At 42.6% G+C, this 26143-nt stretch overlaps 2 protein-coding genes across 4 annotated transcripts; both read left to right on the top strand.

Moving 5' to 3' along the window:
- Positions 1-102: 102 nt before the first annotated feature.
- Positions 103-14797, top strand: abhd18 (abhydrolase domain containing 18). Of its 3 annotated transcripts, none has more exons than XM_062560719.1 (14): positions 103-245; positions 2234-2342; positions 2469-2553; positions 2647-2747; positions 5476-5551; positions 5921-6007; positions 6513-6538; positions 7416-7554; positions 7685-7774; positions 8352-8453; positions 8846-9063; positions 9388-9524; positions 10140-10302; positions 13118-14797. In XM_062560719.1, exons 2-14 carry the CDS (start codon positions 2251-2253, stop codon positions 13173-13175), a joined length of 1374 nt encoding a protein of 457 aa, XP_062416703.1. In that variant the 5' UTR covers positions 103-245; positions 2234-2250; the 3' UTR covers positions 13176-14797. The 3 variants fall into 3 exon arrangements, with proteins under 3 accessions (XP_062416703.1, XP_062416701.1, XP_062416702.1); XM_062560717.1 differs by lacking the exon at positions 103-245 and adding an exon at positions 1326-1344; XM_062560718.1 differs by lacking the exons at positions 103-245; positions 13118-14797 and adding an exon at positions 11309-11688.
- Positions 14798-15377: 580 nt separating this feature from the next.
- rnf103 (ring finger protein 103) lies at positions 15378-24541 on the top strand. Its single transcript, XM_037460897.2, has 7 exons — positions 15378-16154; positions 17195-17343; positions 18882-18997; positions 19513-19935; positions 20090-20222; positions 20436-20522; positions 20968-24541. Exons 1-7 carry the CDS (start codon positions 15929-15931, stop codon positions 21787-21789), a joined length of 1956 nt encoding a protein of 651 aa, XP_037316794.2. The 5' UTR covers positions 15378-15928; the 3' UTR covers positions 21790-24541.
- Positions 24542-26143: the final 1602 nt, after the last annotated feature.

Below are 26143 nucleotides of genomic sequence, written 5' to 3'. Positions count from 1 at the left end.
TAGATCTGTGGCATATTACATGTAACTATTTCAAGTGGTGGCTAAACCGTGGTCCATTGAGTTAAACGTATGGAACAGATTACTTTTGTAACCGGAAGTTCCTGCACATTTGTGTGGGTGCGTACGTGCAGCTTGACACGCGCTTAGTCCAAGTCATTCGCCCTCTGAGGACGCTAGCTGGAGCTAGCTGTTATTTGGCGGTGCGAAGATATCCAGCAGGATAACACGTCCGTGTACAGTGTGAGGTAACGCTAACGTCCCCGTGTCCGTCTGAGCCGCTCACTACCCGCATGTGTGTCGCTGTTGTGTGGAACCGCGGATCAAGGCTAGTTCCGTTAGCCCTCTTAGCTAAGTTCCACTTGGGGCGGCATACAAGTCATTGGTTCATCTCAAGGGTGATGCCGTATTGTCGTTGATATTCCTATTCCTCTCATTAAGAGGGGGCATGCGACTGTGATAGTTATTCGTATAGCGGTTATGCTTTGCTATTTTGAATATCGAGACTAGTTAATCATTGACATTGGTCCATTATGTAACTTAATGTAACATTAGTTATATGAGCTGTTAAAGTAGCATTCTTGGGTAAAGTTATCTCAGTAGCATTAGCGCTAAGTTACATCATTCACGATATAACTTTAATGTTAGTTCTCCCATTAGAAGCTACCACAACAAAGTCCTACACTGTCAGGACGAATATTCCATCCATAAAGGTGTTATGTTTGCGCTATTATATGTGCTTTATATTATGAGAACGAAAAGTACAGTCAAAGTCGAACGCCAACATTTTATATTTAACACATTTAAAATGTGTTAATTGTGAAGTTCTAGTTCTACGTTATCTCTATGAACAGAACGACGGCGAGGTCCTTTTCATTTCTCCTGAAACACCCTTCAAGGATTTTCTCACAGAATAATCAGAACTAATTTGTTTTTTGAAAACAAATGTATAACTAATAAATGGCAAATTGACTACTTCTATAGCACTTTTCTTGTCTTCCAAACACTAAAAGGTGTGCATGTCATTATTCACCCAAAGTGGTCAAAAATGTTTTTAAAATAATTTAGAAGTGTTACAACATGGTCACATTTACAAATGAAATCTACTCTCCTGTTACATAATTAAGCTTGTATACATATGAAACTGAAACCTGTTTGTTTCAGATTTCTCACTAGGCAGACTGAACACATAGTGCTGACACAGCAGGTTCCCAGCTTTCAGTCCATGTAAACCACTTGTATGTGGCCTCTAGTGTTGACCTGATAACTCTCCCTAAAGCTCCCCGGTCCCCCCAAGGACAAAGATGGGTGGATTCTGGTCTGTTGGAGGTAACACCTGGGCGTCCAGTGAGTTCACAGCATTTGTCTGTGGTAAATTCAAATCAGCACCGTATTTTAATGACTGATTCATTGGTTGTGTTGTATATACATGTTGTGTGCTATCTTATGGAGTAGGGTATGAAGGTTCAAGGTTAACTTATTATCATTGCGCAACACATGGTTGTTCCAGTTATTGTTATCTTTTAGATTCAAGAGGAATACAATACACCACAGTGTAACAGTAAGGAATTCTCAGATAACATCGGCAGCATCTCAACAGGAAAGATGTGATATCAAGGTAACCGTGTCCATCCACTACGTCTGAGCACCAAGCCTTGTTGATGGAAATGGAACACGGCGATCCAGGATGCAACGAGGGGGGTTTGTCTCCCCACTGTGTGGGCACAACCATCTCGGATCCCTCATTGTCGGGCCAACCCGAATCCCATTTCATCCATTATGCTGGGTAGTGGAACAGCGTTAGGTCCAAACTTGGCCAGCTTCACACTTATGCTGGCTGTCTTTCATCTGGGGTGCTCAATACTGAACATTAAATGTTGATGACAATACGGGGTACAATAGCTGTTTATACTACTGTTTAATCCAAAAATGCACCAAACCTAGGAAGTATTCATGATCTGTATCCCAAAAAGTATTTCAGTATTTACATTAGGCATGATACTTAATAATAATAATTTTCTATTTCTATAAATGAAAACGTTTTGGACGGTCTGGGTTCCTGGACACTCTAGTTTATTTCTTTTTAGCTCTGTTTGAGACCACCAACTGTGACAAAAGTACCTCAAGCCACTTTTCCTCAGATGCTGTGCACACAAGAACGCACAAGAGTCTGACTTCTTTCTGCTCTTATGTTCCACATTATGCCAGATAACACACACTGTCCGTCCCTCTGCAGATGCTAGGTGCTGGCCCATGGGTGTGAGCCGACTGGATGTATTTTACAGAAGGCTGCTCCTCACCAAACTCTTTATTGGGGGATGGGGGAAGCCTGAGGACCTCAAGAGGTATGGACCAAAACAGTACACAGCTAGCGATACCAGGAGAGTACGGAGGCTCAGAACAGTCCAATGCTGTTGTGGAATCTGTGATGGAACTGATCAACTGATATGTTTTCCCTTGGTTTTTTACAGAATCTTTGAGTTCCGTAAGATCATTGGAAACAGAGAGAAGTGCAGGTCTCTATTGCCAGAAGACTATCCAGTTCACATAAACAAGGTACTCCATGAGTTCTATCCTCACTGCTCACTAGTATAACTACTTTTATATTCTCACAGATGTGTGTGCATGTGTGTGTGTGTGTGTGTCCAGACTGAGGAGCATGTTGACTGTCACATCCACGATGGGTTCTTCTTCTCTCCTCTGGAGCACTTGGTTCCTGGAATCCTGCCTCCAGAGTCTGTCAAAGCCAGGTACAGAACATTATGTCATCCTCTACAACAGCGGTCCCAACGTTTTTTGCCTCCCGGACCGGTTTCATGGTAGACAATATTTTGCGATCCGGTCTCGAAGGTGTGGCAGGCAGATAAACACAACGAAATAACCGGCCGAGGGGCGTGGGGGTCTCCATCGGGACGGAACTGCCATGCACAGCGAGAAGCAGACAATTGTAAATGTGAAAAGAATGCTTGAGTGACGAGTGAGTGAGATTTGGCAGATAAATGTTATCTTCTTTCTTTCTGTGCGGCCCGGTACCAAAAGGCCGGGTGTGCAAACCGCTGGTTGGAAACCATATTTCTATGACTAAGGCTAATGTAGTGTCTGTGCTGGAGTCCTCCAGTTTCATTCACACAGAGTCCTTATCTTTGAACTATGATAAAGATGGTATGATAATATGTTTGAAAGGTTCTATTAGAGACACGAGTGAAGCCGCTGATTTTCTGCTGATCATCCAGGGCTTCAACTAGCAATTTATTTCGTTAATCTGATGATTATTCCTTCGATGAATCGCTAAATCGTATAAAAAAAGAAAAAGAGCATTCTTTCTTTATTTAAAAAACAGACAGTGAAAATTCACGGATTTTAATAATTGAAAAAAATATGTATGCTTTACGGCTGACAAATATATAGGCTCTTTGTAAATAAAATGCACAAAAAGATTATATTTTTGTTTAAAAGGACCTCAGCTGTCAGAATAATAAACATTTATAAAAAAAAAAGAAAGAAAAATACAAATCAGAAATCGCAACAGGATTTGATTGAACGCATTTTTTACGCCAGTGGTCCCCAAACACCGGTACCGGTCTGCGGGCCAAAAAATATATACTCTGCAACGTATTGAGGTCCATGATAATCAATAAGGAAATTTTTTGCTCTTTCAATAATCAAATCTAATCAATTTTATCGGTTCGTTGTTGCAGCCCTATGATTATCCCATTGGAGTATTGTCACCGGCACATGCAACTTGACGACAGTGTGAAAGATCTTAAGAGCAAGTCCAACATAAGCTGTGGAGGGCCACCCTTAAGTAACTTAATTGTACTCTTGTTATTTTATAGTTCATTCCCATCAAGCTGGTCAGAGGAACCTCAGCAGTCTTACTTAGCTAACAGCATTTCATCAAAAGACCTCGCAAAAAATGTAGCTTTAGTAAAACCATATAAAGTAGAGATGGGAGAGGGGCTAACACCATGCTCTAAGCAGCTTATTTTTCAAAGTTTCTAAATATGGATTTTGTTTCAGCATCCGGTTTGCACACCCTGGCCATTTGGTACCGGGCCGCAGGGCCGGCGCGAGTCATTTGGTTGCCCTAAGCACCCAGTTGGGGGGCTGGCTGGTGCCCCCCCCCAACCAACGAACCAACCAACCACCAAAGGAATAACAACCATTTAGAATTTCTTAGTTAGGTTCTCTTTATTCCCCAAATAACTTCTAAACATAAATCATTTACATAAACAAATACGAAAAGAAATAAATTATATAAAAGATAAAATTATAAATACCAAATACCACCACAATTACTAAAAACACAGATTTGGAACTGAACATTGTAAACGCAGAAAGTATTCAAGTATATAACTGTGTAAGTAATAATGTGCACATTTCTATCCGATAGAACTATATTACAAACATTTTCACTACCATAAGTTGTCAAAGGCCTTACAGAGGCACACGCCTGCATTTCCTAGCTGCAAAATCAGCTATCAGGTCATATGACAGTTTCTGACCCACGTCCCCATTGATACCGATTACAGCCAGACCACTTAAACGTTCCTGGTCCATTGATGAGCGCAGGTACGTTTTGATTAGTTTGAGCTTTGAAAAGCTTTGCTCAGCAGAGGTAACTGTGACAGGGAGAGTCAGTGCAATACGAAGAGCAATCCACAGATTGGGATATACCTCTTGAAGCCGATTGTTATGCAGAAATGTCAGCATTTCCAAGGCAGATGTCTGTGGTGAAAGCTGAGGAAGGTTGAGGATTTCAAAAATAGCGTCCTGAAGTGCAAAGCAAACTAGGCTTAACTATGTTAACTATGATGATGATAACAAAAGCGTAAATGATAACAGAAACTTTGGGCGGCCCGCGGGCGAGTACCGAATACGGCCCACCGGCGGTCCGTGCGGACATTATGAGCGCGAGTATATGCGGCCAGCCGGCCGCCCGGTGACCGCTAGCAACGGTCCTCCCGAGACAAATTTTGGGGACCCCTGATTTAAAACATTGTCTTACCTGAGAGCGACGCACAAAGCATCATCCTGCTGTCTCTTCTTTTTTCTTTTTTCCGCCCCCGACTCTTGATGCCTTTTCGAAGCCATTTCAAAGCTGTCTGCCACATTTGAGATTTGAGGGATAATCGAACAAACCACTGGGAGGTGGGGGGGGGGGGAACACAGGAGATTCCCCTTTTTCTCCACTAATTTGGTCTAGGCCTATTACTTTTGTATTGCTTTTGCATATTAACATGCTTTAGACATATTTTATTTATTATTTATACTAGTAGCCTACTGTGATGATTTTTCACGTCCCAGATTTTTTGATGCCCCCCCAGGCACTTGGTGCCCTACGCGCAGTGCGTGATGTGCGTGTGCGGAGCGCTGGCGCTGCCGGGCCGCACAGAAAGAAAGAAGATAACATGTATCTCAAAAATCTCCCTCGTGACAAATTTCCCAAGTCTTCGCCATGTGTGTGTTTGGTTTCAGGTTCCAGTTCATAGTTCCCAAGAGGTGGCAGAAGAACAGACCAGTGTGCATCCACTTGGCAGGGACCGGAGACCATGTAAGACCTTTTATCCCCAGCATCGACCAATTACACAATCATAAACATCATACCACCAATAGTGCTTCTGCAGTTGACCTTTTGATATTGGTTTTATTTCTCTTGTTGATGTTCTTCTCTTTGTTTTTGTATGAATAATTACTTTGATATTAACATGTAATACTACCTTACATTACTCTTTGTTTGCCATAGGAAACAGTTGGACAGATTATTGAACTTTAACTCTCTGCGCTCTCTGACATGTAAGCATTATTGGTGTGTGTGTGTGTGTGTGTGTGTGTGTGTGTGTGTGTGTGTGTGTGTGTGTGTGTGTGTGTGTGTGTGTGTGTGTGTGTGTGTGTGTGTGTGTGTGTGTGTGTGTGTGTGTAGTTTTTCTGGCGTCGGCGGACCCTGATGGCCAGGCCCATGGTCAAAGAGGCAGGAATGGCTTCACTGCTTCTGGAGAACCCGTATTATATCCTTCTTTTGTCACACCTGCTTGATCGCTGCTCGGCTGGTCTTAACCTCAAAAGTCCTCCTGCAGTGTAAATGCTAAATGGACTGTACTTGTACAGTGCTTTTCTAGACTATCACTACCATTGTGTGAATGAATACATGTTGGATAATCCTGATGGGCAGATGTCGCTGGGTATGGTAGTTCCTGTCATCCGTGTATGAATGGGTGAATGATGACATGTAGTGTTAAAAAGCTTAGAGTGGTTGGTAGACTAGGAAAGAGAAATATCATTCATGTTTAGAAAACACAATAATGATGACGAAGAGTAAGTATATAAATCAATGTGAAATGGAGATGATATGTTAATGTTCGTGTATCAGGCACACACAGGAAACTGGCCTGAGGAAAGAATTCAAAAATCAGAATTCCATCCTGTGGCCATATGTTTGCATCATGTTTATGTATAATGATGTGATGTCTGCTGATGTCTAGAAACATGGTTTTATTCCTTGACTGACCTTACATGGCTATCGAAAACCTAAAGACCAACTGTAAGTTTACTCCCATGCACACCCATCAATTGGTTTTCCCACTGACGTAGATGAAAGCCAGCTTTCATTTTCATACATGAAAAGCAAAAGTTTGCATTTGATGTACTGCAAAATGGATATATAATGTCTATTTTATAACTATAAATGAAATAATAGTCTATACTCTAGTATATTCTGGTCTAAAAGTGTGCTTTGCTCACAGAAAAAAAAAATCAAATGTAGCACTTGGTAAACTAGCTGCCAGCCAGCAACATCCGGATGTTTCATTTAGAGCGATCCAAATGTTTAATTCTACATCAAGCCTGCATACATTTAGTTCTCTGGTGCGAGCGTTTGCACATGTTCGTGTATAGGTGCGTGTGTTTGGGCAGCACTTCAGCAAGGAGTTTTTGTAGAGTGGGGAATTTTTTTTTCATACTTTCATGTTTCATGTTATATTGTCGGGGAACACTGCATTGAGTTAGACGAGTAAAACTAAATTCAGGTGCAGAAGAATACTTCTTTAAGTCTTATTTGGATGCAAAGATATGTTAATTAGCAGGAATGTAGCACAACATGAGAGCAGTGCTTGTATCTTTTATGTGCAAAATAACATATAATACATGATAACAATAATGAAATCAAGTCAAATACAGGACAGCCTGAAAGATTAAATCCTCCCACCACTCCATTGTGCTGATTCAGCACACACTGAACTCTGTGACACCTGTAGGCTTATCACTGAGTGTTGTGTCCATGTGTATCTATGCAGATGCTTAAAGCTGCACAGATATCAATGAAGAATGGGAATGTAGATTCAGCTTTTAGTATTTTAGTTTTAGGATACTGCTGACACACATAAGTACTACAAACATACATGACATTATTTGTATTCCAGGCGCTCATGTCTGAAGAATGTGTCCGACCTGTTTGTGATGGGAGGGGCTTTGATCCTGGAGTCTACAGTGCTTCTCCGGTGGCTGGAGAGAGAAGGTTACTGGCCTCTAGGAATGACTGGAATCTCCATGGGAGGATATGTGGGTCATCAAAAAAAGCACACTTTCAGAATTCTACATCAAACCTGCATACAAATACACATGTTTTTTAATAGTTTTCAATATCATACCGAGTCCGATCCACAAATGTCTTGCGTGTCTTTGTATCCAGATGGCGTCCTTAGCAGTGACCAACTGGCCGAAGCCCATCCCTCTGATTCCCTGTTTGTCCTGGTCCACTGCCTCTAGTGTCTTCACCACAGTAAGGCTCTTTCCATCTGTCAAACAGCAGCACTTAGGATGACCTCATGACCTTACTGTTTGATCGAGGGTGTGATCGTGTGCAATCACACTGCAACCAATCCATACAGACAAGGAAACTCAGGGCCTCTCGCTTCTGTGCCCACTTCAGGCGTATTTGTTTTGCAACGTGCGCGTAAAAGCATGGCGACGTATGTACAAACAAGTTGCACTGAGGTGAAGGTAAGCGAGGGGGTTGGGGGTCAAGGGAAAAGTGGGAATTTCCCATAAAGAGATATGGATGGTTGGGCTTAATTATATATTTGCCGGTATGTACAGAACCGCCCGTGAAAGCGTTCCTCTAATTTGCAATGAAAATTCCCTACCTCTTAAAAGCAGGTGTAAACAAGAATGTGATGACACATTTGTCTTAATCTACCTGTAAGAAGAGAGAGTGTGTGTGTGTGTGTGTGTGTGCGTGTGCGTGCGCCTTTCTTTACAAAGACTTAGGCTTTGCCAACCGAGCCATCACCAGTGTGCATTCTAACCTGGCCGATGCCAAAAGGTGTTTTCTAACTTTAAACTTTGTGTGTGTGTAGGGAGTGCTGAGCAAAGCAGTGAACTGGGCCGAGCTTGAGAAGCAGTATGCCATTAACTCGGTGTATGAAAAGGAGATCATCAAGCTGTTGGACTACTGTGGGGTTTGTTGTCCTTCTACTTTTTATTACTTCCTCATACTCTCACATTGCAACAGAAAATACCTAGTATCAGCCTGAACTTTTAGGGGTGGTTTGGGCACCCGCCCTAATTTAATTGTAGGCTAAACACATTGTGATATTTAATGGTTAGGTGATTTAGAATAAAAAAATGGAAATTAAATTATAAGTGTTACAATGTATTGGTTATGACTAACAGGCCTTACAAATGCTTCTATTATTCATCTTTGTCTCATGTCATCATGAAATGACACTGACCCAATTTAAATCTTGAATATGTTTTGCGTCAAAGCCAGAGCAACAATGAGGATTCTGTTGGAGAATCTACCAAACACGAGAGCATTAATCCATACATTTCCTGCCCCCACATTTATCAGGCTGATTCCTTTAAGATGGGTCCAGATTTTCCAAAGCCTATGGACTCTTTGGAGCATCTGTTGGGCCTGTCTAGAGATGTCAGCGCGTCAGTGGGTGAGACCTCCAAAGCAGCAAGGGAAGCTGAGGCTGGACTGGACCTGTTGATTGGTGCAGGCCCTGAAGAGGGCGGAACCAGAGGGGACCAATTGTTATCATCTGGGAACAACACTGGAATCAGGTTGGACACTCTACCAAAGTAATCAATTTCAGTTGTTTTGAATAAAAGTTGCTCGATATGTTTAAGTCTTCTGTGTCTACTTAAAAAAAAAAACCTGCTTGGCAAATAGTGTGTGTCTGGACCGATCAGACCAGAAATATCACCCTTCTTAAAGTTGTCCTAATCTCTGCACATTTTACATAAAAGTATGTGTCAGAGATGATGCAGTAGCTACTTATAAATTGTTGTGTTAACACAATAAAATCAAATTACCATATTATGCTGGAATTAACCAGCATTACTTTCAACTTAGTTCATTGTGTGTTTGTTAAACTGATTTCCTAGAAGCCTTCATGCAAACAACACACTGCATGGGAAGAAGACGGATTCATCCAAGTGCCATCGGCCATCGTTACATCAAGAGTCGATAAGCTTCATGAAGGCAGTAATGGACGAATGCACACATATGGCTAACTTCTCTGGTAAGTTTGATTGCAGACTGGTCAATATGGAAATGTTTCTCATTGGTACCGTAATGCAAATACGACACACAAAAGCCTATTCAACCAAAGGAATGTGTGGCACCCCATCGCTGTTGCCTAGCAACATTGGTGTGCTGTTTTGACTTTATGGCAGCAGGGTTCTAACAGCAGGTACTCCTCAAAGCCTCTGACAAGAACTAGTGAAAGTCGTAAAATGCTGGCAGAACTATTGGTACTAACCCAAAAGAGAAGCAACTAGTATCTGTTTTAACGCAAGGCCAGAGACAGTGGAATACTGGCACCTGTGTAGCTATACGAAAGTTGTTGACTGATAGGAGCCCCAGGCAGACAGGTAGGAAGTCCCTGCTTTCTTGCTTAGGGGATGAGCGATGGAGCAATACAAGTGTGAGCTAAACCATGAAGTGCTCCTGAGTAAATTCTTCCTATCTGGTCTAAAAGTTACTAGTGGAATGGGTTGTTAGTTTTTACCACTTGTTCAAAGCTGTGCAGCAGCCTTTTGTATGAGCTGAATAATGGTACTCAATATTGTGTCTAGGTGTGTCCCAGTGGCATGTATTCAAAAATAAACTGCATGTGTCTTTTCCTTTGTCTTAGTTCCTGTAGACACCAGTCTCATCATCGGCGTCCAAGCCAAAGAGGATGCCTACATCCCTCGTACAGGGGTCCTCAGTTTGCAAGAGATCTGGCCAGGATGTGAAGTCAGATATCTGAATGGAGGACACATCAGCGCCTATCTGTTCAAACAGAATGTCTTCAGGTAAAATACAAACTCAAAGGGTATCAAGGAACATGGTGCTTGTTTGTGTGGTATCGGGTGTGTGAGGTAAAACAGGACTGACAGAGAGGACACACTCCCAGTGTTGGAGCAGCTTTATGTAAGTAAATATCAGTCCATTGAATGGACAGGGCTGTACTTCCCTGTCCCACTTTTATCGTTCATCTCTCTTCCCGGTACCAACAAGTCATGTGTGATAGAATGTCACGCATAACTTGTTATTGAGTCAGTCATCATGATTCTGAACACAGTAGACTAAGGAAAACCATGTCCTGAACCATGTGCTTTCTGCAACCTGCTGTCTATACGCACGATTTTGGATTAATTCTTTTCAGTTTTAACTATTTCCTAAATATTCCCTAACTCATTGACTCTCTATATGACTTGTGATGACGACCTACAGAACACGCTTGAGATTTGAATTCTTCAATTCAGAGATTTATCGGAGCAGCACACACGCATAAAATAAGCTCTTTCTTGTCAGAAAGGCTCTCACGAGGCAATGATACAAAACGTTAATTTAAACATTTCTTTGAACATTCAATTGAGTTTAACAGCACTGACGGTCCAAACAGGTCTTTGGTTTCTTGGTCATTTCTAGCTTTTTCTTTCAGAATAATGGACAGAGCTGTGTGTGTGTGTTACCTGCTCCCTCCTGCTGGGTATTGCATTGTTGCAGATTGATAACGGATTCTCCCGGTGTTCTTCTAGAGATAGGACAGGTGGACGAACAGAGGGAGGAACAGATTTATTTATCATACACATATGCACTTATTGTAAGTCGCTTTGGATAAAAGCGTCAGCTAACTGACATGTAATATAATGTAGAGCTGCAATTAACGATTATTTTAATAATCGATTCATCTGTCGATTATTTGTTCGATTAATCGATGAATCTGTAAAAAAAAAAAATGTAAAAACATTTCCAACCCTTTATTGAAAAATAGAACTGACTGTGCACTTTCGAAATATGTTTTGTTTTAAACAGATTGCTCCTTGAACATCCCTAAGTAAGCAAATAAAATGGACTAACACAAAAAACATACACACATCGCATGATGTATACTTTACAGCCGCCAAATTAAATATATTAGGCACAAAATCATGAATCATTGCCGTGGTGCTCCCGTGCCAGGCCATGTCGCTTTTGCATATCTTACAATCAGACATGTCAACCCTCCCGAATTTCAAAGCCCCTCCCGAAAATATCCCGGACCGACCTTTCTCCTGATTTCCACCCGGACAACAATATTGCTGCACCATCCGTCACTGGGCGCGCTGTTTCAGACCGAACAATAATAAAGGTTACACCTTGAAGTCGAGCGCGGCGATTAGAACGTAAAACTACTGGCGCTGCAAAGAAAACCGCAGCACCCCCCCCCCCCCCGTTGCCCGCTAGGACCCGCACCCCCCATTTCAGTGTGAAATACCTGGGAGGATTTGGGTCGCATTGGTTTCTCTGCCTCCGCATGTTTCTGAACGGTATTACGGGTCTCTCCGATGGTCTTTCCTTTACCTCAGCTCTGCTCTTTTTTATTTATTTTTCTTAGCAACGCTCTGCTGGCCGGAGCTTTTTTTCTTCTGTTCTGCTGCACGAGCGCTCAACTTTTTTTTTCTCAGCTCTGCGCGGAGCGCGCAACTTTCTTTTAATACTCAAACATAATAGTCGCGCGACACAACGAATCGATAATGAAATTCGTTGCCAACGCTTTTAATAATCGATTTTAATCGATTTCATCAATTCGTTGTTGCAGCCCTAATATAATGTATGATGCGTGTAAAATTAATTTGACACCCCATTTAAGATGTTGAATATCTAGATCAAGAGCATTTAGATGGATTCAGACTACAGTTATCCCCCTGGTTTAGATCGTGATGAATAATTGCTTCTGAGTCTGTGCACAAAATGGCACGGGATCCGCCCAGCCAGACCACACTATGAATTATTCAGAATCAGAAATTCAATCAATTTAAGCAGTAAAATGTGATACATTTGTAAGTTTAATAAGCGCCAAATAAACAAAAGGCTGTTCGTAAACATGTACGGTATGACAGACAATGTGTGAGACCGTATGAGACTGCGTGTGGGACAGTGACTGCTTGGCTGCAGCATGTGGTGTTCACTATGTACGGCTCCAGAAGGTCTTCTTGTAAATAAACGTTTGCTTTCGGCAGCATCGATAGTGCTCCTACAGAAGTCATTGTGATGTCATAACAGATCTTTGTGATCTCGAAGGACTCTCCCAATGAAACTTTAATCTAACTGATATCGCTCCTTCGTCAATGAGGAAGAGAGCTGCCCTTATTTCTGGGCGAGTTGCGAGCTAATCCAGCTGGCTCAAATGTTGCAATGGTGATTTTGCCAAACTTGTTTGGTGGAGCAGAAAAGCCTGATCTATGTGATTTATCCTGATAATGATCTGGCTAACTGGAGCCACGTATAAGGAACAGGGCCCCGGTCTATTTTTTGGGAAGAGTAAGCAGTAAAACAATATAATGGGAACATAGACCCCACCATCATCCCATCACGACGGTCACATTGAATTGTCAACGTATGTATGGGGACACTGCAAAGACCAGTGTAACCATGAGGTCATGTCAATATTCTAACCAAATCGCTTTAATAGTTCTCAATCAGGACCTCCTGGATCTGTTATTGTTTTAGTGTCATGAAGAACATAACTCTCACTTGAGGTGGTCAAATCCCAGACTGATTTACATTCAATTTGATGCCATGTCATGCCACAATTTTCTGTGTTGTTATTATAAAATAACTACATATCTGTTTTCTTTCCAGACGGGCTATTTACGATACATTTGACCGATTCTGCCTAAAGTATCCAGACCTGCAGTAGCCAGGGAGTCCATACCTCCCTGGAACAGCACCAGGATTCTTCTACTCAAGCCAGAGGCTTCCCTTTTGTATTATTCACATCAAATCATTCTAGAAAGTAACTAAAACTTAGAAAATGTTGTGGAAATATTTCTATATTGGATTTTAAACCGTTGCAGCACACATTCTCCTGTTTTTTACTGGTCCACTATGTTATCAATATGTGCCCTGTTGAAACTCTCAAAAGCAAACACGCACATCTTCTAATATTGTGTTAACATTAAAATAATGTACATGTTGAAAAATACAAGAAACAATGCAGCTTGTCATTTGATCAAAAGTGAATCCGAATGATCTCACCTACAGTAGTCAGCTGATTGATAACAAACATTTCTAACACTCAAGTCATTTTAAAGAAGACTATTATTTTATTAATTGGAGCACAATGACCTGTAAACGCAACTTGACGTATCACCTCATAAAGTTGGTAAACCTTAGGCTTTCTTTTCAACTCTTTTGATAAATATGTCTGTATCTGCTGGGTCGCTCTGTTGTTTCTGCCTGTTTAAACGGTTGGTCAATCAGAGCTTTTTCACAGGTCTTAAAACCACTTATCCTGCACACAGGCTCGCGGGGGCTGAAGTCAATCCCAGTCAACTTCGGGCAAGAGACAGGATACACCCTGGATTGGTCGCCAGCCAATCACAGGGCTAACAGAGCCAAACAACCATTCACATCCGCGGGCAATTTAGAGTTCCCAATCAACTTAATTCAAAGAACATGTCTTTGGATTGTGGGACAAAGCTAGAGAGAACGGCCAGAACATGCAGGCTTTACACAGATAGGCCGCTGGGCAGAGTCTAACTCAGGACCTTCTTGCTAGATAACCAATAACAAAATAAATTAACCCATATTCCACAACACACTTCAATGTATGATGTTGGAGACCATTTCCATAGCTCAAGTTAAAATGAATTCTGGGGCTTGAATGGTTTGATATGTGGTGCTAAAACCTTTGGACCAGTAATTGTGCAAAGAAGGTCACAACCAAACCATACCTGCATGAGTGGCCACCTCTTGAAAGGGAAAAAATGTTGAGGCAATTACAACTGTTCTAAAAGCAGCTGGTTGCCACTGACAGGTTAGAGACATACAGAAGGTGGTGGTTTGCACGAGGGGGATATGTTCAATGTCATATCTGGTTGCCTGGTTCTTAAAGAATCTGAGCACAGTGTACACTAAGATTAATAAAATCAAGTCCTTGTTTATGTACACATACTTGGACAATAAAGTGGATTCTCATTCTGAGGACAATCACTCGCAGCTTAATGGCTGTAGCAAACAATAGTGGGTGTAGTTGGTTCTGATGGAAGCAATGGGAGGCACAGTTTCATCCAGGAGGCACTGTTTTTACACAGCCAAATTTTTCCAGTGTGTAAAAAATACTTTTTCAGACATGCAATTAGATGGGGCCATGGAGTCCTACTAGTTTTTCTAATATATTTGAGACCAGAAATTTTTGGTTATTTTTAATTCACAGAGTGCTAGATGGAAGTGAAATAATATACTTGTTTTCTTGCGTGGCCTCTTGATGGTGCTGATGTCTCACTGTTACCATGAATAAATACAGTGATGCAAAAACTGCTCTGTGTCGCTACCATGACATGCTCTGAGGGTCGGTTAAAGTGGAAAGCATCAGTTGGGATCTCGACATCCGAAGTGGTTAAACATGAAGATGCACCTGATGCCAATGATTGTGTTGAAATAGTTTCTGTGCCATGTATGAATCGGAACATTTGAAAAGAGACTGAAGTATTAGAATGATGAAACCAGCTGAAAGACAAGTTATACTCTCCATGGACTGTCCAAGCAGTAGTCCAACAAGCAGGGGGAGCTTGATGTTATCATCTTAACTGACCCCACCAGGCTGCTTTAAACCTTGTTATCCTGGCCATATTGTTCAATGCTGGAAGCCAGAAGATCTCACAAGCGAAAGGGTCTCCTGGAAAACTTGTTGTCTCAGCTGCTGAGACCATAGCTTGAGAAAATGAACGATGTCCACAACTTCCATCCTGGCACCTAATAACAATGTTCAATTAATTCTTTGGTTTGCTAATTATATTTGAAGATTTTTGGCGATTCAAAATAGATTGGATTGAATTCATATCATGAAGAATTGATCTGATTCCCCAGAATTATAAACGTAATCTGCAGGGTTTCCCCATAGGGTTCAAGACCTTTATTTTGTAGCTTGTTTACTTGTGTAAAGCGGACATGACGTCAGCTGTTCCTTCTACACCAGCTGATCGCAGCGCAAAATCAGATCCGTCATTACTGTTATCCTCTAATGTGGAATTCGGGAGCACTGCAGCTGTCCACGTTTCACGCGCTTCTGACGATCAGCGGGAACCTGCGGCGCGTGCCGGAGACGCTCGAGCGTGACGTAGCCCGTTTGTTTTGGTTAATAGAGGGGCCTTCCTGCAATGCTAAGCTAGGGAGCTAGCTGTCACCGTTTGAAGGGTTCATGAATGTAAACTGGTGACGAAAGTTAACGGTCAGTGAATACCCGAACAAACGAAGCATGTCGGAGAATTATGTTTCATAGGTAACGTTAGCTAATAACGTTATCGTCGTCAAAAGGTATCGGTAACGCTGGACGGGGATTGGAGGCCGTGTGACGTTAGTCTGTCGGGTTTTCACACACGCACTTAAACGCACACATACACATGACAGACACGTCACTGTGTGGCAGCAGCGCTCTCGTCCAGTTTTAAGATGTGGCTGAAGCTGTTCTTCTTGCTCCTGTACTTCATAGTATTGTTTATGCTAGCGAGGATTTTTGAGGCGGTAGTTTGGTATGAGACCGGTATGTTCGCCACTCAGCTGGTGGATCCAGTGACTCTGAGTTATAAGAAGCTGAAGACCATCCTGGAGGGTCGGGGCCTGGGATACTCCGGACTGGCTGAGAAGAAGGATGTCAGCGAGCTGGTTGAGAAATCAGGTACGGTCTGCTTCAGTCTTATACGAGCAAGGGCCTTGGCTTGTGATCCATTGGTCGGGCCAAGTGCCTACGTAGAAAAATACATCAGGTGAGTTATCCGGATTTGCAACTGTAAATATTACAACATCTACACCTACAATGTTTCTATACAATTGGCATACAAAATGGCTTTGTATAGTTTTGCAAATGCACTATGTTAGTGGGAATAAAAGGGGAGGGATATTTGGAGGACATTGCGATATAACGTTCCATCAGTAATATGTAATCATAAAACATTTAATATTTCCACCTGATACCAAGTAATGGCCCAATCAATTCATGATGAAGGACTTCAATCTGGGACAGAAACACTTAATATGGACATCTCCAGTGTGTAATGTTTACCTACCACCTTTCTGGTCAGGGTTGTTAGTCTTTTGTGTCTCCAGTGTTATGTTATTTGTGGGCTTTTGACGCAAACATGGAATTGATTTCTTGGACTGGGACCAGGCGGAGTCTACTTTCAATGTCCTCTACTGACATGTTTTAAAACACACACAAATATTTGTGATTTTGGTTTGCGTTCAACGATTAGCTCCACGCTAGTTGTGATGCTATTCATTTGACTGGTTCATCCAGATGTTTAACATAGATTTACGATGAGCCGAACCTTCTGTTCATCAATGGGATGATGAACTTCACATGTCTTCACAGTGAAGATCACACAATTAAGTGAGCAGGTGGCGGTTCGGGTTAGACATGGTTTACATGTCTACTTGTTTTACGTTGTGTACTTAATGATGCCTGTCATTATGGAATTTATTCAACACTTATGTTATTATAAATTAAGAACTTGTCAGCAATTTTCAGTGACATGAAATTAAGTGATGTTCAATGAAAAAATACAGTTTATTATTTTTATCATCAATATTTTTATGATTTCCTACCTATTATTATTTGGAATCAAAGAAGAGATGAATATATTAGCTAACACCGGCTTGTGGAAAGATGACACGTCCTGACACCATTCCAAGTCCCGTTTGTCTCTTATTCCCCCACAGGAGAGTTGACACAGGGCGAGCTGTACTCGGCCATCAAGAAAGAGACAGAGCAGACGGAGGCAGGAGATGCCAGCACGACGTACTTCAGTGGAGAAATGCACTTCTATGAATTAGTCGAGGACACTAAAGATGGGATATGGCTCGTTCAGGTAAAGGCACTTAATTAAGTTTTATTCCAATGGTATAGTCAGTGGCGGCTGGTGGATTTTATTTTTGGTAGGGCCACCCAATCCTTTTCAGTAAACATCCCAGTAAGATTCAATGCAAAAAAATGGTATCCAACACGTTATTACTTACATTGAACATTTATTCAACAGTTTACCATAAGGACATATTATTCAAACAATTTACAACAATTTATGCAAATGTTTTTACTACAAAACAACATTGCCAAAAAGGGCGGTACAAAATAAAATTATGAAGTGCACATTTCAAGTAAATAAGTCTTCAGCCTATTTTTTTTAAGTTTGCTGTTAACAAAGCAGTCAGGCCTCTTATTTCAGAAACAATGAACCGTAACCGTTAGGCTTACCTTTTATTGGTAACCTATTACTTCTATTGCTTTCAGCCAGCTACTCAAACAGACAAGCCTGTTGATATTTTCAGACAAGTCATCCCCCCCCCCCCCCCCCCGTTAATCTCACGATAAAAAAATTGATGCCGATAAAATGGGTTTGCGTTAATAACGCATTTAAATGACAGCGCTAATATATAACATATATATATATTTCCAAAAATGCCCCCAATTTCTTATAAAATGCTCCTGGTAAATAAATAAGAATAAATTAATAACTAAATAACATGTACATTTCCTACCCTGTGGTGGTAGCCCTTTTGCTCCTCGAAAACCACAACACATGGTACTCCAGGATTTGGCTAGTTGGTTGTCTGCAACCGGGGATCGCGTCATGGCCTGCAGTACCCAATCGCTGCAACATAAGGAGAGTCACATCTGTCCAGTAAAACGTTTACAGATCCTCTGTGCTGGTCACTTATACCATGAGTGTTAGCAGAACATGACAAACTTGCATAATATTAGCTCCAAACCACCTAAACAAAACCGACTAATCTTGGTTTAGTTTGTTAGATTCAAGGCAAGTTTTCCACAATAAGCCCTGTATGTAACACTCCTCTAATCACAATGTGTGCAGAAAAGGTAAAGCTGTATATTTCTGTTCTAGTCTTCTGACCGCTCTAATCTCTTTAACACTACATGTCATCCGCCTATTCACATCCATTCATAGACTGATTCATACAGCGCTGCCCACAGAAACTAACAATCCCACCATACACCCTCTGTAGATACACAGGCGTGCAGATTAACGGAGCGGGGGATTGGGCCTGCGATCCTCTAATTGAACAATGTGCTCTCTGCTCACCCGTGGTCATACAAAGTGTAAATTCCAGATCCCGAGATCACATGATGTCACTTACATATTGTTTTCAGATACAGATCACATGTTAATATCCAACGTGGGGACAGGTCTTTTAGAGCCCCCATTCTGCGTCAAGGACCACATGGGCCAAACAAAAGAAGCTTTGCTGTAAAAGTCAGATTGAATGGGATAAAGCAAACTCAATATGGGTCAGAAGTGTGGATGTTGTCATTAAAAATACTATTAAACCGGATAAGGGTTAACTGATCTGTTAAGTATTATCTGTCTGACACTGCCATGTGTACCTGCAGGTCATCGCCCAGGACCGGGAAGCTCTGCTAAGTCGAGCCAACTGGGGGAAGATGGTGCAGAAAGTGTCTCAGTTTGGGATCAGAACTGGAACCTTCAACTGCTCTAATGACTACAGGTTGGAAACAGAGCCTCCTTCAAATACACCAATATTTGTCATTTCTGATTAATGCCCTGTGTTTGGCGCCAATATGATTCATTATTGCCGAAAGCCTTGGAAATGATAAGAATTTTGTATTACTCCCACACCCGGGACAGCAAGAAAGAGGACCGCACAAACAAATAAACAAGTGAGATAAGTAGAAAAACGATTTCAAAACAAGTTAAAATTAAGATATGATACAAATATGAATGAATGGTTGTTAATATTGGTTGTTAATATTGCAGACTATCATCATTGCACAGTGGATGCAAATATAACGTGAAGTTTGTTAGTAGACAAACTTTGTTCACCACTGCCCTGAAATCAATTCAAAACGTCAACCATTATTAATGTTATCTTTTCACATGCTATTGTTTGCCATAGCGGTAGATGGTGGTAGTCCCTAACAACTGCTGTCAGTTCCAGTGTTGAAGTTAATATAAGGAGCATGATGTACTACTGACGAGCTGCTTCTGTGTTGGGTCCACCAGGTCGTGCATCAAGCGTGGCTGGCAGCGCTCCACTCTCATCATGTCTGTTCCTCAGACTTCAGCATCAAAGGGTAAAGTCATGTTAAAAGAATACAACGGCCGGCGCATCGAAACCGAGCACATCTTCCGCTGGATGACCTCACACGTGGCTCATCGAATCAAAACCCTGCGTCAGGCTGAGCAGCTGGCGGAGGAATGGCGCTCTGACCCGGCCCACCCGGTGAAGATGTTTCTGTTTGCACGTCTATCCCAGCCCCCCGCCTTCTTCTCCGCGCTGTCCGTCAAGTTCACCGGCAGGATTGATTTCATCTTTGTGGATGTACGTTGCTGGGACAACCGCAGTATCCTATCAGAGATTGATGTGACACAGAACACCGCCTATATTCTCAAAATGCCGGAGGGCATCTATCGCTATGGCAACAGGTGATGATTGAACATGGGGATGGAATGGGTAATTTACAGTTAGAAGCAATTCCAAATACCCTTAATCGGTCTGTTTCTTCTTCCACCGCTTGTCTCCACTCTTGTCCTCTCACCGCTCTGCTCTTGTTCTTTCCTCCTCTCCTGTCTCCTTTAGTACCGGGGAGTTCTTGTCCCTGGCTGCCATGGATACTTTTCTGCGTTCCATCCAGCCGGAAGTCAATGATCTGTTTGTCCTCAGTCTGGTCCTGATCAACTTGCTTGCCTGGATGGACCTCTTCATAACACAGGTCACTTCCTGTTTTTCTATTCAAAACAGTGGTAAATCAGTTGTAGTTTACGCATGTCTTTCCGTTTGATTTCAAAAGACAAATATTGCACCTTTTACGCCACTACTTTCACAGAAATGTAAAGCCGGCTTCTTGTTTCTTGCCTCGTTGAAACAGCTAGCCAGTTCTGTATTTATTGTCCAATTTCACTCATGTATTCATTTTCATGGACAGGGAGCAACCGTGAAACGATTTGTGGTATTGATCCGAACTCTTGGAACCTACAACTCCATACTGCTGGTGTCCTGGCTTCCGGTTTTGGTAGGAAATCTTCTGTCCTACGCAGTTTTCACAACTGATGTCCTCCACTCATTTTCCTCGTGCTGAAAATGTATTTGATACAATCCCCACCCCCCCCCCCCCCCTTTCCCTGCCGCTGGCCAATCTGTTCACTCAACTACTACCCTCCCTGAAGTTGGGGAAAACACAGGAATCTCCTTCCTTTCCTTTCCATTACACCGCTGATATGCATCATTAAGGGGGTCATCGAATTGTTTATCCACCACTAATGTGCAAGAGAGAACTTAAATAATAAGCCAATAATTATAGGGAACATCTGAATTTATTAACAATGTAGACATGAAGCTAAATGTTGGGTGAATGAGTCCCTTTCCCGATTGGAGATAGTCCTAATATAGTGTCCCCTGTTTAAAGCCGAAGACTTGTTAATTGATAATAACTAATCAGTGATTGATCACTCCTCTAGGCTCTGCTTCAGCTGCCCTATCTGGAAACTCTGTATGGTTACAGCCTGAAGATGCTTCGCTATGCTGACACCACCACGGTGGCCAGCCTGGTGAGAGCTGACTGGACCTTCTACTCATCCCACCCAGCCCTCTTTCTGTCCACCTACCTGGCCCACGGCCTGCTGGTCGACTACTTTGAGAAGAAACGCCGCTGTCGCATGAGGAGCCAAGAGGACAGCACCACCAACCTGGAGTGGCTTGCCAGTCTGTGGGACTGGTACACTTCCTATCTGCTCCACCCAATCGCATCGTTGCACCATGTCCCGTCCGACCACTCTGACTGGGAGGATGACCCCAACTTCCTATTAGAGCGTTTGGCTTTCCCTAATTTCTGGCTTCGTCCCTTAATAGACATGGACTATATTGAAGCACTGCCAACCTGGAACTTCAGGGTTGTTGGTCAGGAAACGGGAGAGGGAGCTGGTGGGGGACTGGATGAAGAGACGGAAAGTTCACATTCAGACACGGAAAGCAGGGAGCAGATGGATGGAAACAGAGGCTCATCATCCCATGACAGGGCCCTGAAGGATGGCTGCCTATGTGATTGGTTGGTGTGGCCCTGTGGCATGCTGCAGTGCTCAGAGTGTGTTGTGTGTCTGGAGAACTTTGTGAGTGATGAGCTGCTGCTGGGTCTGCCCTGTGGCCACGCCTTCCACCAGCACTGCATCGTGGTGTGGCTGGCAGCAGGCAGACACTGCTGCCCGGTTTGCCGCTGGCCCAGCTACAAGAAGAAGCTGCAGAGAGGCGCACAGAGCCCTGCTGGAAGCCCACTGCAGGACTGAAGGTCAATCCCTGTCCTGTTCATCGCAGTTTGAGTGGAGCTGGTACTGGGGGGGAGAAGGAGAAGGAGAAGGAGAAGACGACGACGACGACCGTAGCTTGTATGTGTAATCAGGACAGCTGTTGCCATCAATCAGCTTGCTTCCATCACTGCCAAAAGTAGTATGCTGGCCACCATGGCAGAAGAATGAAACTGCTTTCTGTAAACGGAGGATGTGGATTCTCTCAATAACCATTTGAGGAGTTGCAGTCTGCTTTGTAGTGCAATAAAAACCTCTTTCTGGTTTTGCCATCTTTCACTTAGAAACCACTAGGGAAATTTCTTCCTCATGATGTGATTTCAGGACGGACAAAAAGCGTATTTGATCTAATACTTACCAACTGTACCCATAAACTGCTCTTCCTGTATGATGCAAGCACCGTGCTGTATGTTTTTCTGTTGTATTTAGAGCTGTCATACATTGGAGGAAACTGGATATTCTTGTCCTATGAATGCTCCCATTGGTTAACACAAGAAAGAAGTACAACAAACCGTTCAATGAATGGATGTACCCGTGTGTAATGTCACACAGACGGTGGTCATATGGCCCTACCTGCAGCTAAAAGAGTACTGGGGTTGTAATGTGTTATTTACGACCCAAACACATGCAGTTGTTTTTCGGGGGAGATACAGAGAGCTTGGTGATTAATGGGATGGAGAACCAAACCTTTTGAGTACCTCAAAAGAGCAGGAGCCACAGGCCGCACAGCATCAGGTTAGCTCCATTACTAAACCAACCCAGTTAAAGCTGCACTACCAGATGTTTAGACCTCTTTAGATAAAGAGGTCAATGACTGGAATGAAAAAGTTGCCAGGGTAGTGACAAACACAGAGAGAATTACAACTATAATCCTTCAGCCGCTGGTAGCTTCTCTCTTTAATTGAAACTTGAAAATCCATTCGGTCTTTTCTAAGCCGTGTGTTAGCTACCCATCACCTCACAGCAGAAACATACAGCTAGAGACCAACAGGGCAACAATGTTGAGCATTTCGCAGCTAAAGAAATGGCGCTAAAAGGAGATCCAGCTCAATGGGTTGCTCCCAATGCTCTGGGTCATAATATCTACTTTATCGGATGGTGAATTGTCAATGTTGTGTTAATAAATTAATGCACTTTTAACAACACCGTGGTATTATTTAATGATGTTTAGCTTACCTTAAAGATTCCTACAGGTCTTGTTCAGGCTAAAATATTCCAGTTTCCAACTGCACTACAATGGTATTGGGAGTGGAAGAATGCACTCCACTGTTAGAAATGCATGCTTTTATTTTTTGAAGCGACCCCCTGGAGCTGAGCTGCAGTCGGGATTCAGCTGATGCCTTGCTCATGGGCGGCTCGATGTGCAGTAATCAAAGGGCCTCAGTTGGTTGTCATCATGTTTGCTGATCAGCAGTTTCCTTTTTTTTACTCCATTATGGTTTGATTCCTAATCTGATAAAGATACAAAGCTTTTAACTGTTACATTGAAACTATTTTGTCTCAATTTATCAATGATAAAAAGCCGATATTGTAGATTTTGGTAAAAAAGTATGAGCTGAAATGTATGAAAGACATGCTGATGTTAGAATAGGACTGCCAGCACCCTATAGCAAATACACACAACAAGCTATCACCTAAGATCTCATTCTTTCTAATATTGCACCTGTCCTTGTCAGTGTGTGCTGGGAAGGAGAGAGCTTTGTGTTGGCAGGTGGTTCTCTCATCATTCTGGGTAGTAAGTGTATAGAGGAGCAGGGCTGTAGCTCCAATCAGTCACAATGTCATTTCATCTGACACACTGGAGAGGACAACAGTCAGTCAACGCAGACTACAGGCCAAACATGTATGGGATCCAGAGTGTTACCCAATAGATAAAATAAGTGAAGCATGTGAAGCTGGGGAAACATGTCTCAGCCTCTCGGACCATCTGACCACCTGGTGACGTGGTGCAGCCAGAACCACCTGGAGTTCAACGCCCTGAAGACAGTGGAGATGGTTGTGGTCTTCAGGAAGTACGCAGCCCCACCTTCCCCCCTCACCCTGTGTGACTGACCCTATCACCACTGTGGATTCCTTCTGTTTCCTGGGCTCCATCATCACCCAGGACCTCAAGTGGGAGCTGAACATCAGCTCCATCACCAAAAACGCTTCAGAAATTCAACCTGCCAAAGACGATGATGGTGCACTTCTACACGGCCATCATCGAGTCCATCCTCTGCTCCTCTATCACCGTGTGGTACGATGCGGCCACAGCCAAGGACAAGGGCAGGTCCACAGAGAGGGTGATTGGCTGCAATCTGGCGTCTCTCCAGGACTTGTTCGCTATCAGGACCTTGAAGCGGGCCAGAAATATTGTAGCCGACCCCTCTCACCCCGGACATGAACTTTTTGTGCCCCTTCCATCCGGCAGGAGGCTGAGGTCCTTCAGGACTAAAACCTCCCGCCACACGAACAGTTTCTTCCCCTCGGCAGTCAGGCTCATCAACAGAGGTCTCCCCACTGACTGTACATGTACATGTCACTTTCAGTTGTCACTTTCTGTTGGCTGGTGCACTTTATTTTAATTTCTGTTTTTAACTTAACTAACCCATAGCTTTAGATTACTAACCCATAGCATTATATTCTATAATTTTTTTAAATCTTATTCCTGCACTATGTTGTCTGTTGTCCATTGTCGTACTGTCTGTTTGTCACCAAGCGCCAAGTAAAATTCCTTGTATGTCTGACATACTATTATGGCATATTATACTGGTTCAATAAAGCTGTACAGGGATTCAATAAACCTGTGCTTATTGTACCATTAGAGGAGTGTTGTCCTGAATTTAAAAAGCACTTTTGGTTTTTCATTATTTTAGTAGACATAATTCTCCACTGGTTTCAAATCTATAGATAGTTCTACTACCTTTTATTAAGCATATTATTTATATTTTATTCCTAATTTGAAAATTAAATTATAAATACATTAAATATACACAATATATAAAATAAAAATATATACTAATATTGTTTTTATATTTAATTAAATAAAAATCTTCAGACCTGTTGTCTTGGCGTTTTGTTTTTATCACACAATTTATGAAGGAGTAAAAAGCCCTTTGAGTGGTTAGCTTAAACTACGAGGAGAGAATGTGTAAAATAAATAGATGACTCAAAGTCCCAAATTTGTTCAGTGACGACATGTATAGCTGCATGTCGTCATTCTGCTGCTGGTTGTCGAGGTGGTGCCCAGTAAATAATGTGGGCTTCGTTGATCACTGAAGGACATTTTGGGGAGTCCCTGGTCTGATTAGGAGGGACGGCGTCCATCCAACTTTGGATGGAGCTCAACCAATTTCTAAGAACCTGACCCAGTTTCTTAGTGGACTTAATCCATGACCCGGAGTTCAGACCAGGAAGCAGAGTCGCAGTCTTACACACTTCTCTGTGCTTCCATCCGAGCAGTCACTCAGCCATAGCGTAATTAACCCTATAGAAACCGTTTCTGCCCCACAGACACAGTTATTTAAATCAAAGGTAAACAACCAAGGAGTTATATTTAATTACTTAATCAAAGTTAAAAGTAATAATACAACAGGGCAACAAAATAGTAAATGAACTAATATCTTACAACCATGTTGATATATTTGGTCTAACTGAAACATGGCTATCGAATGGGGAGTATTTTAGCTTAAACGAAGCGACTCCTCCAAGTCATGTTAATACTCATATACCCCGAGGCACGGGCCGAGGGGGTGGAGTGGCAGCTATTTATGACTCCTGCCGTCACACGTACGTCCACATCATAGTTTATTTTTCATCTTCACTGAATGTTCACATCATAGTCTATCATTCATCTCCACTGCATGTTCACTAACTCTCCTGTCATTTCAGATCCTCACACCTCGTCACCGGATTTCCCTCACCTGGTTCTCCTCACCCTCACCTGTGGTGCCTCCCCTCGTCAGTCACTCACTATTTAAGCCCGTCACATTCTGTTGCTCCCTGCCAGATTGTCTTGTGTGTTTAACCAAGTTTTCCAGCGTGTCCCTAAGTTATCCTGTTTTCCTCGACCCCGATTTACCTGCCTGCCCCGTTTTGGGATTTGTCTGCCCATCTGTTTGCCATCCTGGTTCTGACCCTGCCTGTCTTCGTCTGCGGATTACCTGCCTGCCCCTCTGCACTTGTTTGCCTCCCGATGAATCTCCCGGTTTTGGACCCTGCCTGAACTGATTAAAACCCCCCTGTCTTGTCCATCGTGTCCGAGTCGTGCGTTTGGGTTCTTCTGTACTCCGGTACCAGTAACCGTGACAGTACAATCTGGCCAGACATGAACCCAGCCGACCAAGAACGTACCGAG

This window comes from Pungitius pungitius, chromosome 2 (genome assembly GCF_949316345.1).
Source record: "Pungitius pungitius chromosome 2, fPunPun2.1, whole genome shotgun sequence".
Classification (NCBI taxonomy): Eukaryota; Metazoa; Chordata; class Actinopteri; order Perciformes; family Gasterosteidae; genus Pungitius; species Pungitius pungitius.
This window is presented reverse-complemented; position numbering and strand designations above follow the sequence as displayed.